Genomic DNA, 19,967 nt, shown 5'->3' on the forward strand with positions numbered 1-19,967 from the left:
TAAGAGGTACTGGTCTATAGTTTTCTTGTGATGTCTTTGATTTTGTTATGAGGGCATTTGATTTCATAGTATGAATTAGATATTCCCTCTTCTATTTTTTGGAAGGATTTGTGAAAGATTGGTATTAATGCTTTTTAAAATGTTTGGTATAAATAACCAGTGTAGCCATTGGAGCCTTGGATTTTCATTGTGGTAAATTTTTAAATTATGAATTCAAGCTATTATACTTATTCATACATGAGTATTTTTATTTCTACTTGAGTCTGTTTTGCTAGTTTGTGTCGTTCATTTTATTTCAGTTATCTAGTTTGTTGGCATGCAGTTGTTCTTATATTGTCCCTTGTAATCCTTTCTGTAACTTTGATAGGACTCCTCTCTATTTTTCGTTCTTGATTTTTGCAATTAGAATTTTTTCTCTTTTTTTCTTGGTTAGTCTACCTAAAGATTTGTCAATGTTGTTGATCTTTTCAAGGAACCAACTCTGGATTTTGTTTATTTTGTTTTAATTCTGTTTTACCTATTTCTGCATAATTGTTCTCATTTCCTTCCTTCTGCTTGCTTTGGATTTAGCTTGCTCTTTTCAAATTTTCCAAGATGAAAGATTTATTAAATTGAGATCTTTCTTTTAAAAAAAATAGGCATTTACAACTATAGATTTCCCTGTATGTAACTACAGCTTTCTTTGCCATGAGTCTTTTTTGTTTTTTTTTTTAATGTTTATTTTTGAGAGAGAGAGAGAGAGCGAGCAGGGGAGGGGCAGAGAGAAAGGGAGACAGGAGACAGAGAATCCCAAGCAGGCCCCACACTGTCAGCGCAGAGCCTGATGCAGGCTCGAACTCACGAACCACTAGTTGATGACCTGAGCCAAAATCAAGAGTCAGTCATTTAACTGACTGAGCCACCCAGGTGCCCCTCCATGAGTTTTTTAAAGTAACTTGTTGAATTTACTTATGTGTTCTAAACATGTTCCCATTACATGTTGTGTATTTTAATACATTGCCTATTAATAACTAGGTTCTGTAATTTGTGATTTGAAATTTACTTTTTTTTTAAATTGTATTTTTAATTTTTAAAAATTTACATCCAAGTTGGTAAGCATATAGTGCAACAATGATTTCAGGAGTAGATTCCTTAATGCCTCTTACCCATTTAGCCCATCCCCCCTCCCATAGCCCCTCCAGTAACCCTCAGTTTGTTCTCCATATTTATGAGTCTCTTCTGTTTTGTCCCCCTCCCTGTTTTTATAATATTTTTGTTTCCCTTCCCTTATGTTCATCTGTTTTGTCTCTTAAAGTCCTCATATGAATGAAGTCATATGATTTTTGTCTTTCTCTAACTAATTTCACTTAGCATAATACCCTCCAGTTCCATCTACGTAGTTGCAAATGGCAAGATTTCATTCTTTTTGATTGCCAAGTAATACTCCATTGTGTGTATGTGTGTGTGTATATATATAAGTGGTAAGATATATATATATATATATATATATATATATATATATATTCATACATATATATATATATCACATCTTCTTTATCCATTCATCCATCAATGGACATTTGGGCTCTTTCCATACTTTGGCTATTGTTGATAGTGCTGCTCTAAACATGGGGTGCATGTGTTCCTTCGAAACAGCACACCTGTATCCCGTGGATAAATGCCTAGTAGTGCAATTGCTGGGTCGTAGGGTAGTTCTATTTTCAGTTTTTTGAGCAACCTCCATACTGTTTTCCAGAGTGGCTGCACCAGCTTGCATTCCCACCAGCAATGCAAAAGAGATCCTCTTTCTCCTCATCCTCACCAACATCTGTTGTTGCCTGAGTTGTTAGGTCATAAGAGGAAAGTGTATAGCAATCCAGACCTTTTTAAAGAAGGAAGAAAGATCTCAGATACACAACCTAACCTTACGCCTTAAGGAGCTGGAAAAAGAACGGCAAATAAAACCCCAAATCAGCAGAAGACAGGAAATAATGAAGATTAGAGCAGAAATTAATGCTATCGAAACCAAAAAAAAACCAGAACAGATCAATGAAACCAGAAGCTGGTTCTTGGAAAGAATTAACAAAATTGATAAATCACTAGCCAGTTTGATTAAAAAGAAAAAAGAAAGGACCCAAATAAATAAAACCAAGAATGAAAGAGGAGAGATCACAACCAACACAGCAGAAATAAAAACAATAATAAGAGAATATTATGAGCAATTGTATGCCAATAAAATGGGCAATCTGGAAGAAATGGACAAATTCCTAGAAACATATACACTACCAAAACTGAAACAGGAAGAAATAGAAAATTTGAACAGACCCATAACCAGTAAGGAAATGGAATTAGTAATCAAAAATCTGCCAAAAAGCAAGAGTCCAGGGCCAGATGGCTTTCCAGGGGAATCCTACCAAACATTTAAGGAAGAGTTAACACCTATTCTCTTGAAGCTGTTCCAAAAAATAGATATGGAAGGAAAACTTCCAAACTCTTTCTATGAAGCCAGCATTACCTTGATTCCAAAACCAGAGACCCCAGTAAAAAGGACTATAGACCAATTTCTCTGATTAACAAGGATACAAAAATACTCAACAAGATATTAGTCAACCAGCTCCAACAATATATTAAAACAATTATTCACCACGACCAAGTGGGATTTATACCTGGGATGCAGGGCTGGTTCAATATCCACAAAACAACGTGATTCATCACATCAATAAAAGGAAGGATAAGAACCATATGATCCTCTCAATAGATGCAGAGAAAGAATTTACTTTTTTTTTTTTAAGACACATTTATTCAGCGTCATGATCAGACTATGATTAATATTTAACAATCAACAGCATGGGTGCAAAAAAAAAAAAAAAATCTACATTAAAACCCTTTTTTGGAATGCTTTAAACTTTCCAGAGAACAGAAACTAAAATAACCTGTTATACAATTAATCACAAATACAGTCCTCAGATTTTTTGTCAATGTACATTGTCTAAAACATGTCTTCTTTGTAGCAGCTAGACCCTGCCATCACTGTGCTTGGCTGAGTTCACAAATCTGTTGTAACCTGTAGCTTCCCTGTCACTTCTCTGGCTCTCCTCTCCTGCTAAGCCTTGTTTCCTGGCAGTAAACATAGTAAAACCTTCTGCCACTGCCATAGCTACTGCTGCTGCTGGAACCACCATGGTCACCTTGGTTTTGTGGTTTGGCAAAGTATTGGCCTCCACCACCACAGGGGCCAGAGATTCTGTCTCCAAAATTTCCTCCTTTCATGGGTCCAGAATTTGAAGATTGATTGTTGTAATTTCCAAAATCATTATAGCTTCCACCATCTCCATAGTTGCTTCCATCATTATCAAATCCATTATAGCCATCCCCATATCCACCACCCTGTTGACTGCCACCAAAGCCACCTCACCCTCTGAAGTTTCCTCCACAACCAAAGTTGTCATTCCCACCAGAACCACCTCCATGACCACCACCAAAGTTTTCAGAACCACTTTGACCTCCTTGGTTGGATGAAGCACTAGCCATCTCTTGCTTAAATAAGCTCTCCCTACTTCACCGTTGTGGCCATTCACAGTATGGTATTTCTGAATGACAGTCTTGTCTACAGAGTCATGATCATCAAACGTTACAAAAGCAAAGGCTCTCTTTTTGTCACTGCCTTGATCAGTCATGATTTTAATCACTTCAGTTTTCCCATACTGTTCGAAATAATCTCTTAGATGATGTTTTTTAGTGTCTAATGCCACTGACAAAAATCTTTCTCACTGTTAAGTGGGCACCAGGTCTTGAGAATCTTCTCTTGAGACAGCCCTCTTTGGTTCTACAACTCTTCCATCCATTTTGTGTGGCCTTGCATTCATTGCTGCATCCACCTTTTCCACAGTGGCAAACGTGACAGACCCAAAGCCTCTGGAGCGCTTGGTATTTGGTATCTGTCATTACCACACAGTCCATAAGTGTTCCCCATTGCTCAAAATGGGGACTCTCATCGGACTCTCAGACTCTCATCGGTTGTTTGAAAGCTCAAACCTCCTATGAAAAGCTACCACAGCTGTTCAGGCTCTTTGGGAGATTCTGACTTAGATATGACAGCAGTGGGTGGGGAGACTTTACCGATGCTTACTTGGCGTTGTCTACGGGCAGAAAAAGGTGAAATTTACTTCTTTATAGTTTACAGGAATTTTATTTTTTTGTGCCTATTTATTATTTTTTATTTCTTATTTTAGAGAGCGAGTGTATGCGAGCAGGGGAGAGGGGCAGCTCCTGACACGGGGCTGGATCCCATGACCCTGGGATCAAGACTTGAGCCGAAATCAAGGTCTGACACTCCATTGACAGAGCCACCCATGCGCCCTATGCCTATTTGTTATTACACCTATGTGAACCACTATGGAACAACTTAAATTTTGTGCCATAAAAATATTTTTGTGGTAAGGTACTATTTTTTTCGCACTAGGAATATATCAGCAAAAATCCGCCTTACAATTTGAAAGACCTAATTTTATGTTGAATGAGCACAACTTATAAGCTGAAGCATTGCAAGGAGATAACCAGACAGCAGTTAGATGCTCTTGTCTTTTTCATTGTTAATTTATTGTCCTACATGGGTTTCAGATTTATAAAGGCATCACAGGCTCATTGCACTTAATACCTGCAGTGTTTGCTACCATACCACAACTCATTTTCAATACTCTATTACAGAGGATGAGAAATTGTAATGTTTTATTAACAATCCTTCTGGAAATGAATGCATTTTAAAGCAAATAAATCTTTTTGATAGACCTTTTTCAAAAAAAGTTTTGGTATATTTTTGTTCTTCCCAAAGCATCTTCTAATTTTTCTTGTGATTTTTTTTTCTTTTATCTGTTATTATTTAGGAATGTGTTGTTTAATCTCTACATTGTGATTTTTCAGTTTTATTTCTTTTTAGTTTTTAATTTCATTGTGTTCTTGTTCAAGAATGTTATTAATCTCACTCTTTTTAAGTTTATTGAGGTTTGTTTTATGGCCTAAAATATGATCTGTCCAAAAGAATATTTCATGTTTATGTGGGAAGAATGTGTATTATGTTGTTTGAGGGCATCTTCATGATTTCTCATGGGAAGTCAGCTGTTAATTTTATTGAGGCTCGTTTTACATGATAATTCATTTATGTTTTTCTGCTTTTGTGATTTCTCTTTGTTTTTCACCAGTTGGCATGATGTGTCTGTGGTGAGTCTCTTTGAGTTTATCTTAGTTGAAGTTCTTTGAGCTTTTTGGATGTATGATATTTCATGAAATTTGAGGTTTTAGGGCTCTATTCAAGTAAAATTTCTGTTGCTTATTTCTCTCCTTTTCTTCTGAAATTCTTAATTTGCATATATTTGTATACCTGATAGTGTCCCACAGGTCTCAGAGGTTGTGTTCATTTGTCTTCAGCCTTTTTTCTTTCTGTTCTTCAGTTCAGATAATCTGTTTTGTCCTGTCTAAAGTTTGCTGATTTTTCTGCCAGTTCAAATCTGTTGAGCCTATCTAGTGACTTCATTTTAGTTTTTGTATTAGTCAACTCCTAAACTTCTATTTGATTGTAATATTTGTGGGTTTTTGTTGTTGTTGTTGTTGTTAAATAATTGCTACGTATTTATATTTTCTATTTGGTGAGGCATTTTTATAATTAAAGTATTTTAGACATAACTTCCATATTTTTAATTTTGAGCTTATTTGTAATAGTTGACTTAAAGCTTTGTGTACTGATTCAAACTTCTGGGCTCCCTCAAGTACATTTTCTCTTGCTTGCTTTTTCCTTGTCATACTTTTCCTATTGATTCATTTGTCTTTCAAGTTTTTGTTGAAAAGTAAAGATTTTAAATAATATAATGTGGACATTAAGTTCCCCCACTTCCTCCTCAGAGTGGTGTTTTTGTTGTTGTTGCAATTTGTTTTGTTTGTTTAATGACCTTTCTAGGCTAATTTTGTAAAGTTCGTATATCCTGTTGTGTGTAGTTACTAAAGACACTACATGGTTAGTTTACTTGCCTGTGAATTATTGCACAGCGATTTCTTTAAGTACCTAGAGCCAATAAGTCTTTCATCCTTTACCAAGGGATTCTGTGTTTTTGAGGCATGCATTCTATACTCTGGCAGTATATAATCAACTATTACTTTCTCCTTGTGCAGGGAGGGCTTCATGGTTATCCAGAGTTGAGAGATTTGGGCTTTCTTAGTTTTTTTCCTCAGCATGGATACAGTTTTGTACATGCAAATAGCATTCTAGATCCCCAGGAATATGTCAGCTCTTTTCAAGCTGCCTATGGACAGCATTCTCCAGATCTTCCTTTTAGGTATATTTGGCCAGTCTTGGTTCCTTAAACCACTATTGCTGCTTCACACATCTGCAATAATAATTTGTTTAGCAATAATTAATTAATAATTAATTGCTGCTGACTCTTTTAGAGACATGCCCTGGGGATAGGACTTTTCCCATTGAATGAGCTGCTGAATCAAATTATAAATTCTGTTTATAAGTTTTTTCCTAAAAGCTGCCAGGCAGGTCAGATTATGATAGTACTCTGGGGATAGGGCCTTTTGAGGAGCTCTAAATGCAATTTCCTCTCTCCTGTGACTGCTAGGCTGCTGGTTTACACAGCTACTCTGGTTATGAGGCTACTGCTTTTCAAAGCTGCCATGAAACTAGAGAGGGGGGTATGAAACTAGGGCAAGTTAAAACACACGAAGTTTATTGTTTATGTTGAGATTTAGTTGTTTTCTTGGGTAAATTCTATTCAGATTGTTGCAAGCCTATAGTTGTGAAAAATTAGATGGACTATTTTTGCTATTCTTCTTATTCCTTTTATGAAGGAGTGGGTTATTAGAGGTCCTTACCTCTAATAAGATTATTCTGCAAGTTTGACCATCACATTTTTTATTTTAGTCACTCTGATAGGTGTGTGTTATTAACTAATTATTATTTTAATTTATATTTCCATGATGGCTAAGGATATTGAATCTGTTTTATGTGTTTACTTGCCAAATCTATCCTTTTTGGTGAAATATCCATTCATGCCTTTTACTTATTTTTTTAAATTGATGTATAATTAACAATATATAGGTTTCGGGTATATAGCATAATGGCTTGATATTTGCATATACTGCAGAATGATCACTGCAATAAATCTAGTTACCATTCATCCCGATACAAAATTACAAAAACTTTTTTTCTTGTGATTAAGATTTATTCTCTTGGCAACTTTCCATTATTGACATGGTCACCATGCTGTACATTACACTTCCATGACTTATTTACTTTATAATTGGAAGTTTATAGCTTTTGACCCCCTTCACCAATTTTACCTACCCTCAACCCCTGTCCCCTCTGGTAACCACCGTTTTAGTCTCCATATGTACAAGTTTTGTTTTGTTAATTTTTTTGAAAGATTCTACATATAAGTGAAATCATACAGTATTTGTTTTTGTCTTTGTCTGACTTATCTCATTTAGCATATTAGCATATTATATAGCATATTATATAATATTAGCATAAAGTCCATTCATGTCATCACAGATGGTGAGATTTTTATCTTTTTTATGGCAGACTAGTATTCCATGTTGTGTGTGTGTGAGATGTATATGGTGTACGTGATATTTATCCTTTCTCCATGTTTCTTCAAGTAGGGCATGTATCACTGTCAACTTTCCTTTTAGAGCTGCTTTTACTGCATCCTGTCTTTGGTATGTAGTATTTCCATTTTCATTTGTCTCAAGTTATTTCTGATTTCACATTTGATTTCTTCATTTACCCATCAATTGTTCAGTGGCATGTTTAAGCTCTACATATTTGTGAGTTTACCAGTTTTCTTCTTGTAATTGATACCTATTTTGTGTGAAAGAGCTCATACCATTTTGGTTGAAAAAGATGCTTGATGTGATTTTAATATTTCTAAATTTATTGAAACTTGTTTGCGTTCTGACATACGATTTATACTGGAGAATGTTCGAGGTACACTGGAGAAGAATGTGTATTCTTTTGCTTTTGGCTGGAATGTTCTGTATTTATCCATTAGGTCTTTCTGGTCTAATGTCTTTTTTAGGGCTGATGTTTCCTATTGATTTTCTGTCTGGACGATCTATCCATTGATTTAAGAGGACTATGAAAGTTCCTTACTATTATTGTATTGCTGGCAATTTTTCTCTTTAGATTCATTTATATTTAGGTGCTTCTTTGTTGGGTGCATAAGTATTTACAAATGTTATATCTTCTTGTTGGATTAGACACTTTTATCATTATGTAATATCCTTTTTTTTTTTTTGTCTTTTGTTACACTCTTTTAGAGTCTATTTTGTTTGGTATAACTAGTCACCCCAGCTTTCTTTTGGTTTCCAATGCATGGAACATCTTTTTCTATCCATTCAATTTCAGTCTTTATGTCTCTTCACACTTAAGGTGAGTTTTTGTAGGTAGTACAGATTTTTTTTTTTTTTAAATCAATTCAGCCATTCTGTGTCTTATGATAGAATTTAGTCCACTTGCCTTTGAAATAATCATCGATAGTTATGTATTTACTTCTCTTTTGTTACTTGTTTTCTGGCTGTTTTGTAGTTCCTCTCTGTTCCCTTTTTCTTGTCTTACTTTCTTCCCTATGGTTTGATGATTTTATTTAGCGTTATGTTAAGTTCCTTTCTCATTATCTTTTGTGTATATACTATAGGTTTTTGCTTTGTGGTTATATATATATATATGCCTGTGCATATATATAATATATATATGTGTGTGTGTCTATATATCTATATCTATATCTATATCTATATCTATATCTATATCTATATCTATATCTATTAGCCTGTGCATATAGCAGTCTATTTAAAGTTGATAGCAGCTTCAGTTTGAATGCATTTTAAAACTACATTTTTGGGTGCCTGCATGGCTCAGTTGGTTGAATGTCCAACTCTTGATCTTGGCTCAGGTCTTGATTTCATGGTTGTGAGTTCAGGTCCCGCATTGGGATCCCCGCTGGGTGTGAAGACTACTTAAAAAACAAACAAATCAATCTACCTTTTTATTCCACACACACTCCCCCACCCTGGCTTTTTTTTTTTTTTTTTTTTTTTGATGTCATATTTTACATATTTTTGTGTTTGCCTTACCTGTTTTAGTGATCTTGTTATTACTTTTGTTTTTTAATGTTCACACTAGCTTTATAAGTGATCAATCCACTGTTGTTATTACATATATACCTTTCCTAGTAGGATTTTACTTTTATGTTTTCTTGTTACTAATTATGCCTTTTCTTTTCAGCTTGGAGAAGTCTCTTAATATTACTTCTATTACTGGTTGCATGGCGATGGACTCCTTTAATTTTTTTGTCTGGGAACTCCTTATCTCCCCTACAATCCTGAATGATAACCTTGCTGGCTAGAGTATTTTTGGTTGTAAGTGCTTCCCCCCCCGCCCAGTTCTTTTAATATATTGTCTCTTTTATCATTTATTATATATATTACAGTATAGTATAGTATCTTTTAATATATCATATCATTCCCTTTTCCTGGCTGAAAAATCTGCTGATTTCCCATGGGGGTTTCCTTGTACATAACAAGTTGTTTTTTACTTGCTGCTTTTGAGAGTCGTTGTCTTTAGCTTTTGACATTTTGTTTTTAATGTGTATTGGTGTAGCTCTTTTGGCTCATCTTTTTTTTTTTTTTTTTTTTTTTTAATTCTCTGGGTTTCCTGGATCTGGATGTCTTTCTTTACCCAAACTAGTGATATATTCAGCCATTATTTATTCAAACAGTTTTGTTTTTTTTTTTTTTTTTTTTATCTCTTTCACTCTCTTCCCCTTCTGAGACCCTTATGGTGCAAATGTTATACCACTTGATGTTGTCTTATAGGTAAGCTATCTTCATTTTTTCATTCATTTTTTTTTCCTGCTGTGATTAGGTGAGTTCATTTGCTCTGTTTTCCAATTCACTAATCTTTCTGCTTCATCTAGTCTGTCGAGCCCTTAGTGTATTTTTCAGTTCAGTTATTTCTTCAGCTCTGAGACTTCAATTTGGTACTTTTCTTACCCTTGTTTAAGCTCTTTTTTGAAGTTCTTACTCTGCTTAGTCCATTTTTCTTCCCAGATCAATGAGCTTCTTTATGACCATTACTTAGAATACTTTATCAGGTGAATTACTTTTTCCTGTTTCATTAAGTTTTTCCTAAAGTTTTATCTTCTTTCATTTGGTATATATTCCTCTGATTCCTCATTTTTCTTGACTCTGTTTTTGTGTTTATGTGATAGGCAAAAAGCTACTGCTACCATTATTGATAGAGCGTCCTGGTTTAGGAGATGAATCTTAGTACCATTCAAATTTGTTCCGTATTTTGAGTTAATTTTTGTATAAGACATTAGGTTGAAATCCTTCTCATTGTTGTTATTTTTTTGCTTATGGATATTCAGTTGTGTAGTACTGTATGTATACACACACACACACACACACACATAAAGTTTTGTTTTTTTGTCAAAAAACAATTGAATACTTCTGTCAGTGTCTGTTTCTGGTTTTTGAAGTGTTCCACTCATCTGTGTTTCAGTTTCTTTGTCAAAATCACTGTTTTGATTATTGTAGCCATAAGATAGTCCTTAACATTGGGTAGAGTAACACTTCTCACTTTATTTTTTGTTAAGGTAGGTTGTTTTTTTTTTAATTCCAGCTACAGTTAACATACAGTGTGTGTTCGTTTCAGGTGTATAATATTATGATTCAACAATTCTATATATTACTCACTGCTCATCATAGTAAATGTACTATTTAAGTCCTATCCACAATTACCCCCATTCCCCAATTCACCTTCCCTCTGGTACCCATCAGTTTGTTCTCTTATAGTTAAGAGTCTGGTTCTTGTTTTGTCTCTCTTTTTTTCCCTTTGTTCATTAGTCTCTTTAATTCCACATGAGTGAAATCATATGGTATTTGTCTTTCTCTGACTTATTTCGCTTAGCATTATATCCTCTAGGTCCATCCATGTTGCTGCAAATGGCAAGATTTCATTCTTTTTGATGGGTAATAGTCCACATTACCCATCACATATATGGGATGTGTGTACATATATATATGTACATATACATATATATATGTACATATATATGTACATATGTATATGTATATGTACATATGTATGTGTACATATATATATATATATATGTACACACACCCCTCACATCTTTTTTTTTATATTTAAATACAAGTTAGTAAACATAGTGTCATCTTGGTTTCATGAGTAGAGCCCAGGGATTTATCTATTACATATAACACCCAGTGTTCATCCCAGTAAGTGCCCTCTTTAATGCCTATTACCCATTTAGTCCATCCCCCCACTGACCTCCACTCCAGCAACCCTCATTTTGTTCTCTATATTTAAGAGTCTCTTATGGTTTGCTTCCCTCTCTGTTTTCTTATTTTTCCTTCCCTTCCCCTATTTTCATCTGTTGTCTTTCTTAAATTTTACATACAAGTGAAATTATATTTGTCTTTCTCTGACATATTTTGCATAGCATAATACACTCTAGTTTTATCCACGTTGTAGCACATGGCAAGATTTCATTCTTTTGGATCACTGAGTAGTGTTCCATTATATACATACATATGTATATGCATATGTATATACATGTGTGTATATGTATGTATATGCATATGTGTATATGTATGTATATGTAGATACACACACACACACACACACACACACACACTACATCTTCTTTATCCATTTGTCGATAGATATTTGGGCTCTTTCCATACTTTGGCTGTTTTTGATAGAGCTGCTGTAAACATTGGGAGTGCATGTGCCCCTCCGAATCAGCATTTTTGTATCCTTTGGATAAATTCCTAGTAGTGCAATTGTTGGGTTATAAGGTAGTTCTACTTTTAATTTTTTGAGGGACCTCCACACTTTTCCAGAGTGGCTACACCAGTTTGCGTTCCCGCCAACAGTGCAAAAGGTCACATCCTTGCGAACATCTGTTGTTTCCTAACTTGTTAATTTTAGCCATTCTGACGGGTGTGAGGTAGTATCTCATTGTGGTTTTGATTTGTATTTCCCTGATGATAAGTGATACTGAGCATCTTTTCATGTGTGTTAGACATCTGGATGTCTTCTCTGGAAAAGTGTCTGTTGTCTTCTGCTGATTTCTTCACTGGATTATTTGTTTTTTGAGTGTTGAGTTTGATAAGTTCTTTATACATTTTAGATACTAACTCTTTATCCAATATGTCATTTGCACGTATCTTCTCCCACTCCATCAGTTGTCTTTTAGTTTTGTTGATTGTTTCCTCACTATGCAGAATCTTTTTTTTTTTTTTTTAATGTTTATTTTTATTTTTGCGAGAGAGAGGGAGACACAGAATCCGAAGCAGGCTCCAGGCTCTGAGCACAGAGCTGAACGCAGGGCTTGAACCAGTGAACTGCGATATCATGACCTGAGCCGAAGTCGGATGCTTAACTGACTGAGCCACCCAGGGGTCCCTGCCGAAGCTTTTTATCTTAATGAGGTCCCAATCGTTAAGTTTTGCTTTTCTTTCCCTTGCCTCCAGAGACTTGTCAAATAAGAAGTTGCTACAGCCAAGGTAAAAAAAAAAAGGTTGCTGCTGGTTTTCTCCTGTAGGATTTTGATGGTTTCCTGTCTCACATTTAGGTGTTTCATCTGTTTTGAATTTATTTTTGTGTATGGTGTAAGGAAGGGGTCCAGGTTCATTCTTCTGCATGTCACTGGCCCGTTTTCCCAGCACCATTTGCTGAAGAGACTATTTTTTCCAATGGATAGTCTTTCCTGCTTAGTTGAAGATTAGTTGGCCATACATTTGTGGGTCCATTTCTGGGTTCTTTGTTCTGTTTCTATTCTGTTCCAATGATCTACGTGTCTGTTTTTGTGCCAGTGCCATACTGTCTTGATAATTACAGCTTTGTAAAACAGCTTGAAGTCTGGAATTGTGATGCATCCAGCTTTGATTTTCTTTTTCAATATTACTTTGACTATTCGGGGCCTTTTCATGTTCCATACACATTTTAGGATTGTTTGTTCTAGCTTTGTGAAGAATTCTGGTTTTAGTTTGATAGGGATTGTGTTGAATGTGTAGATTGCTTTGAGTAGTATAGACATTTTTTAAAAAATATATTTTATTGTCAAATTAGCTAACATACAGTGTATACAGTGTGCTCTTGATTTAGGGAGTAGATTCCCATGATTCATCACTTACATACAACATCTAGTGTTCATCCCAACAAATGCCCTCCTCAGTGCCCATCACCTCTTTTTCCTCTCTTCTGCCCCCGCCCCCAACCCTTAGTTTGTTCTCTGTGGGTAGTATAGACATTTTAACAATATTTGTTCTCCCAATCTGTGAGCTTTTCCATTTCTTTGTGTATTACTCAGTTTCTTTGATAAGCTTTCTATAGTTTTCAGCATACAGATCTTTTACCTCTTTGGTTAAGTTTATTCCTAGCTATCTTCTGATTTTTGGTGTAATTATAAATGGGATTGATTCCTTGATTTCTCTTTCAGCTGCTTCATTATTGGTGTATAGAAATGCAACCAGTTTCTGTACTTTGATTTTGTATCCTGTGACTTTGCTGAATTCCTATATCAGCTCTAGTAGTTTTTTGGTGGAATCTTTCAGGTTTTCCATATAGAGTATCATGTCATGTATAAAGAGTGAAAGTTTGACTTCTTCTTTGCCAATTTGTATGCATCTTATTTCTTTTTGTTGTCTGATTGCTGAGGCTAGGACTTCCAATACTATGTTGAACAACAGTGGTGATAGTGGACATGCTTGTCGTGTTCCTGACCTTAGGGGGAAAGCTCTGTTTTTCCCCATTGATGATGATATTAGTTGTGGGCCTTTCATTTATGGCTTTTATGATGTTGAGGTATGTTTCTTCTATCCCTACTTTCTTGAGGGTTTTTATCAAGAAAGCATGCTGTGTTTTGTCAAATGTTGTATCTGAGAGGATCATATGGTTCTTATCCTTTCTTTGATTAATGTGGAGTATCACCTGGAGTGATTTGTGAATATTGAAGCAGCTCTGAAGTCCAGGAATAAATCCCACTTGATCATGGTGAATAATTCTTTTAATGTACTGTTGAATTCGATTTGCTAATATCTTGTTGAGGATTTCTGCATCCAGGTTCATGAAGGATATAGGCCTATAATTCTTCTTAGTGGGGTCTTTGTCTGGTTTTGGAATCAGGGTAATGCTGGCTTCATAGAATGAGTTTGGATGCTTTCCTTCCATTTCTATTTTTTGGAACAGTTTGAGAAAATAGGTATTAAGTCTTTAAAAAAATTTGTTCTATCCCATTATCTTGGTTTTCTTCTTCAAGGATTGTTCTTATCTGTATGTTGGATCCTGAGAGATTTAATCACTCTTTCTCTTGAATCCTTTTATTTTCTTCATCGGAGGCGGGTGAAATTTAAAATTTCTACCTTATTACTTTCTATATCTCTTAAGATATTATCTGTGATAGCTACTTGTTCTTGGATTCCTTCCAGTTTAGTCTTTTTTTTTCCTGAGCGGATTTTTTTTCCATGTTAAGAGAATATGTCACTTTATTTTTTGTTTTAAGCTTTTAGTTAAATTTTTTAGTTAATGTATAGTGTAATATTAATTTCAGGAGTAGAATTTAGTGAGTCATCACTTACATATAACACCCAGTGCTCATTACAAGTGCCCTCCTTAATCCCCATCATTTAACCCATCCCCCGCCCATCTCCTCCCTACCAACCCTCAACTTGTTCTCTATATTTAAGAGTCTGTTTGGTGTCCCTGCATGGCTCAGTCAGTTAAGTGTCTGACTTCAGCTCGGGTCATGATCTTGTAATTTGTGGTTTTGAGCCCTGCATTGGGCTCTGGAGCCTGCTTTGGATTCTATGTCTCCCTTTCTCTCTGCCCCTCCCCGACTCGCTCGTGTATGTGCTCTCTCTCTCCCCTCTCTCTGCCATATTCATCTGTTTTGTTTCTTAAATTCTACATATGAGTGAAATCATATGGTATTTGTCTTTCTCTGAGTGACTTATTTCACTTAGCATAATACACTGTAGTTCCATCCATGTTGTTGCAAATGGCAAGATTTCATTCTTTTTTTATGGCTGAATAATAGTCCATTGTGTGTATATACAACGTCTTCTTTATCCATTTATCAGTCAGTGGACATTTGGGCTCTTTCCCTGAGCTGATTTTTAAACTTTATTCTACCTCTTAGGTTTTGTTACTTCATTTCTGAGTTTTTATAATCTGAATGTCTTATTTTCAAATAGTAGGTTACACTTTTTCTGTTTTATGAATATGTCTTTGTTGAGCTTTGTGTGTTGGGATGTTATTCTACTCCTTTCTGTTTTTTGTAATAATAATTTTGTATGGGATTTGAACTTGATCTCTTTCTATTGCTTATTTTTATGTTACAGTTTTTGTGAATTTTTAGAAGAAGGCAGGATTCAAAATAACTTTTCTAGTTTCTGTTGTTGTAGTTTGCAAGTTATGGCCACTTGTTAATTTGTTATTTAGATATTTCCTGGCTCATTTCTCTTCCTCAACTCCACTTGGACCTTTTCTTTTTTCTCTGTACCATCCCTGTGCTGCTAGCAGATTCCACTGCTAGCAGTTTCTCCACGGTATGGGGTCCTGTCCAAGAACGTAGTCCTGGCTGACAAGTACTGAGTATCCTAGACTGCCCCCACTCCTTTGGATCTTCTTGAGTGGAACTCTTGCCCTCACCCTGTTTTAGGTACCATTTCATTCTTAGGTCGCCTGCCCCACTTCCTAGTGAACACCACATGTCTCTGTGATCAAATTCTCCTTTGCTCCTTCACTTGTCACAGCTTTGCTCTCAGAGAGGAGCATATGCAGGACTTTGCAGGGTTGAATGTTTGTCCTTACCCATTTTTATTTTGGAATTTATTCTCTAGTTGTACATGTTTCTGTGCTTTTTGTTTTGCTTTCTTGTTACTCTTTTTTACATGGGGATTCAGAGACCTTTAAAAACTATGCCTTCACCATTGCCATTCCTATGTTTCCACATTGTTAATTGTCAAGTTAATATATATTTATGAAGGTGATTTCATTTTTTTTTTTTTTTTTTTTTTTTCTTTAAAAACAATCTCCGCAGAGAAAAAGAATTTGGGATATAGAATACCCATCCTTACCAGGAGGGAGTCCACTGAAGTTCAGAAGAGCAGGTCTCAGGACAGTGGGGGCAACTGCCTCTCTCTCTGAAGCATGGCTCAGGTGTGGAGAAGGATTTCAGGACACTTCTGGGACCCTGGTAAAGTAGTTGTAAAATTGTTTCCTTGAGTGCCAAATTTGAGATAAATCTTAGATTCCTGAGTGTTCAGGCCACTGTATTTATATTTCTTTGGAATTCCTTTCCTTATTTCAGGATACAGTAATTACTACATTCTTCTTTTCTCAACCTTGAATTCATTTTTGTCACTTCTTTATGCTAGGCACAACCTTTGTACTTTTTTGTAAATGAAGGTTACATACTGAGAAGTTTCTCAGAAGATAAAATCTTTGAGCATCCTGCTCTTCACAAGAAATATATTTATGAAATGCTTTTATATCCTTAGAATCTTTTGGCAACAAGATATTCTAGTTAATTTTTGTATATGTGCGGATTTTGAGATACTGATAATATAAATATGTACAAAATGGAATACTATTATAAACTTTTAATGGTTCTCTGTTTAGATTCTGGAAAAATATAAAAATACATTTATATATATATGAGGAGTATGTGCTTTGGGAATACTTACTGGTACATATAAATAAAACAGGGATATTTTAAGGAGGGTATAGTTTAAGGTTTTGAGTATTACAAAATAGTTTTGGTTTTAGCCCTTGTTATAAATTTCTTCTTCTTCTTTCTTCTTTCTTCTTTCTTCTTTCTTCTTTCTTCTTTCTTCTTCTTCTTCTTCTTCTTCTTCTTCCTGCAGTTGTTAACGGCTGAAAAGAAGATTGTTACAGAGAATCACCTTGAATTATCCCTGAGACCCAAGGAAGGTAATATTTTTGTTGATTTATTGACAGAAAAGGTATAAGACTAATATATCCTTCTTTGATTTATTTACTTTCTTTTAAAAAGTTATTTAACATAGTTTGGGTAGACTGTATATTTGTGTTTTCCAAAATGTAAAAAACATATTTTTGAGAAATCTCTCTCTAATCTTTGTCACCCTCTGTCACATTTTTTCTTTCTTCCTATAAGTAATTATTAAAATTTTTCATGTGTCCTTCCTGGATTTACTCTTAATGAGCAGAGCCCGGTAGGTTAGCTTAGGCTCACAGCCCCAGAATTTAAAATTTCTGATTTGGGAAATAAAGTTATGACCTATTATATAAGGACTGTACTATTTCAGGCAGTGAAATTCTTAACTTGGTGAATTAGTTAGGGAAAGCTTTCAGTTACAATACATAGAAACTGTTAGAGTGTGTGAAGAAATGGAGTTGAATTTATCTCCTGCAACAAGAGGTTCAGGGGGTCAGACTTGTTCTGAGTCCGGCAGCCTTAGTGTGGAGTTTGTTCTTGCCGTCATGAGGTGGAAGCTGAATTCTCCGGGCCCAATTCTTAGGAGGAGTGTGGGCTTTGCGGATTCTCTCCAGGTATACTTTTCTTCTGGAAAGGAGTCCCCTCCCCAGGACCTCAACCTTTGGCCAGAACTTGTTGTATAGGGTCACTTCTACTAAAGGGACTTCAGTGAAATTAAAGATTTTTAAATATGTATGTTGCTTCTCAAATAAAATTGGGGTTTTGTTAGTAAGGAAAAAAGGGGATGGATATCAGGGAGGCTGCTGACTGCTGCCGTACTCAGTTACCCTGTGGGTGGGCAGGGAGAGTCAGGGCTTGGGACCTCAGGGATCTCCTTTGGCCCCTTGGTGTCCTGACTGTATCCTGTGAGGGCACTTGTCATATTAGAATAATTTGACACCTCTGTAAAGACCCTGTCTTCAAATAATCACATTCTGGGATGCTGGGATGTTGGAACTTAAACATATGAATGACCTTTGGGGCAACACAGTTCAGTCCGTAACACCACGTGCTAGCACAATGCCTGCATGCAATGGTTACCCAAAATGCTTACGTGTTGTGACTATTCTCAGTCTAGCTGATGTTCCTCCTAGAAGTCATTTTATCTGTAGTGATTTTATCTATATAAATTATATAAAGTACCTATAATTCATGGGTTTATGAATTCCATAAATTCATTATAGAATCTGAAAATAGCAGTAGCTCTACTTCCTGTCTCAGTCTGTTCAAGCTGCTATAACAATAATACTACAGACTAGGTGGCTTATAAACACCAGAAATTTATTTCACACAGTTCTGGAGGTTGGAGGTCCAGTATATTCAGTGTCTGGTGAAGACTCACTTCAGGTTCATGACAGTATCATCTTGCTGTGGACTCACATGGAAGAAGGGGTCAGCAATCTCTCTGGGGGCTTCTTTTGTAGACTACTAATGCCATTCATGAGGGCTTCACCCTCATGACCTAATCACCCCCAAATCCCCACCTCTTAATCTCACACATTGGGGATTAAGTTTCAACAGGGTAAATTTTAAGAGATATAAGCATTCAGTCTATAGCATTCCACTCCTTCCTTTTCAGTTTACTCTTCCTGATGCATAATAATATAAGGGTTTGATAATGTCTTTTGCAATATATACACAGTTTAGTTTTTATTAGCTATTTAAATCTATATGGATGAAGTTTAGTTTATTTTTAATTTTGTATTTTGAAGGTAGACAACTTTAGTAATTCTGGGTGTTCATGGCACAAAGTAAGTGTCAATAAATGTATATAATTATTTTCTGGTTTTGTGCCTTTGTAAGTACTGTATTTTCAGACATCATCTTGTCAGCGAATCTCCTTTCCTGATCAACACAAAGTGGAGCAGTTGCATTTTTTCATACCTTTCAGACCATGCATTACTTGAGGGAGGAGTTTTCTTATTTTTCTGTTTCCTCAAGGTTTACTATATCAGAGTTGTTATGTAAATATGTATTAAATGAAGCCATTTAACTTCTTTTTTTTAATGTTTATTTATTTTTGAGACAGAGAGAGACAGAGCATGAGCAGAGAAAGGATAGAGAGAGAGGGAGACACAGAATCCGAAGCAGGCTCCAGGCTCTGAGCTGTCAGCGCAGAGCCCAACACGGGACTCGAACCCACAAGCTGTGAGATCATGACCTGAGCCGAAGTCAGAGGCTCAACTGACTGAGCCACCAAGGCGCCCGAAGCCATTTAATTTCTGAGCCTGTTTCCTCTTCTGTAAAACTTGAATTATAATATCTAATCTCTTAATCTCATTGTAATGTGTCTAAGGTACTTTTTTTAAGTTTTAGCATTATAACTCAATTAGATAAATATAAGTAGAAAAATTGATTTTTATGAAGTATATATTCCTTTTCTGATCACTATCAGAAAAATTTTCTGTGAACTTCCTATTACACCAAGATGGAGTAGCCCCATTCCTTCTAGGTTTTCCACCTATCAGAATGGCTAAAATAAAAAGTGGTGACAACATCAAATATTGTAAGTGATATGGAGAAACTGATACATTGCTGATGGAACTGTAAAATGGTACAGCCACTCTGGAAAATAGTTTGGCAGTTTCTTAGAAGACTAAACATGCAATTACTGTACAATCCAGCAATTGCCTTTTGACATTTATCCTAGAGAATGAAAATTGCATTCACATAAAACTCCATGTGCAATATTTATAGCAGTTTTATTCATAATAACCCCAAGTTAGAAACAACACAGATGCCCTTTAGTTATTGAATGGATAAACAAGCTCTGGTGCATCCAAATCATGGAATACTACTTAGTAATGGAAAGAAAGGGTTGCTACATAGAACAACTTGGATGAATGTGCAGGGAATTATGCCACATAAAAGCCAATCCTGAAGGGTCACATAGTATGATTCCATTTGTATATCATTCTTGAAATGGCAAAATTACAAAAGTGTAAAAAC

General features: G+C 35.5%; 1 protein-coding gene and 1 pseudogene across 1 annotated transcript in view; one reads left to right on the top strand and one right to left on the bottom strand.

Annotated features, from left to right (window-relative positions):
* SPIDR (scaffold protein involved in DNA repair) overlaps positions 1-19,967 on the top strand; it is a 479,623-nt gene that overhangs the window by 12,741 nt on the left and 446,915 nt on the right. The window contains exons 2-3 of the mRNA XM_042923261.1: positions 16,101-16,256; positions 16,927-16,993. Coding sequence (XP_042779195.1) covers positions 16,101-16,256; positions 16,927-16,993 — 223 coding nt within the window. The remainder of the gene's footprint in view (positions 1-16,100; positions 16,257-16,926; positions 16,994-19,967) is intronic.
* On the bottom strand, positions 2,975-6,153 carry LOC122210796 (annotated as a pseudogene).

This window comes from Panthera leo, chromosome F2 (genome assembly GCF_018350215.1).
Source record: "Panthera leo isolate Ple1 chromosome F2, P.leo_Ple1_pat1.1, whole genome shotgun sequence".
NCBI classification, from domain to species: domain Eukaryota; kingdom Metazoa; phylum Chordata; class Mammalia; order Carnivora; family Felidae; genus Panthera; species Panthera leo.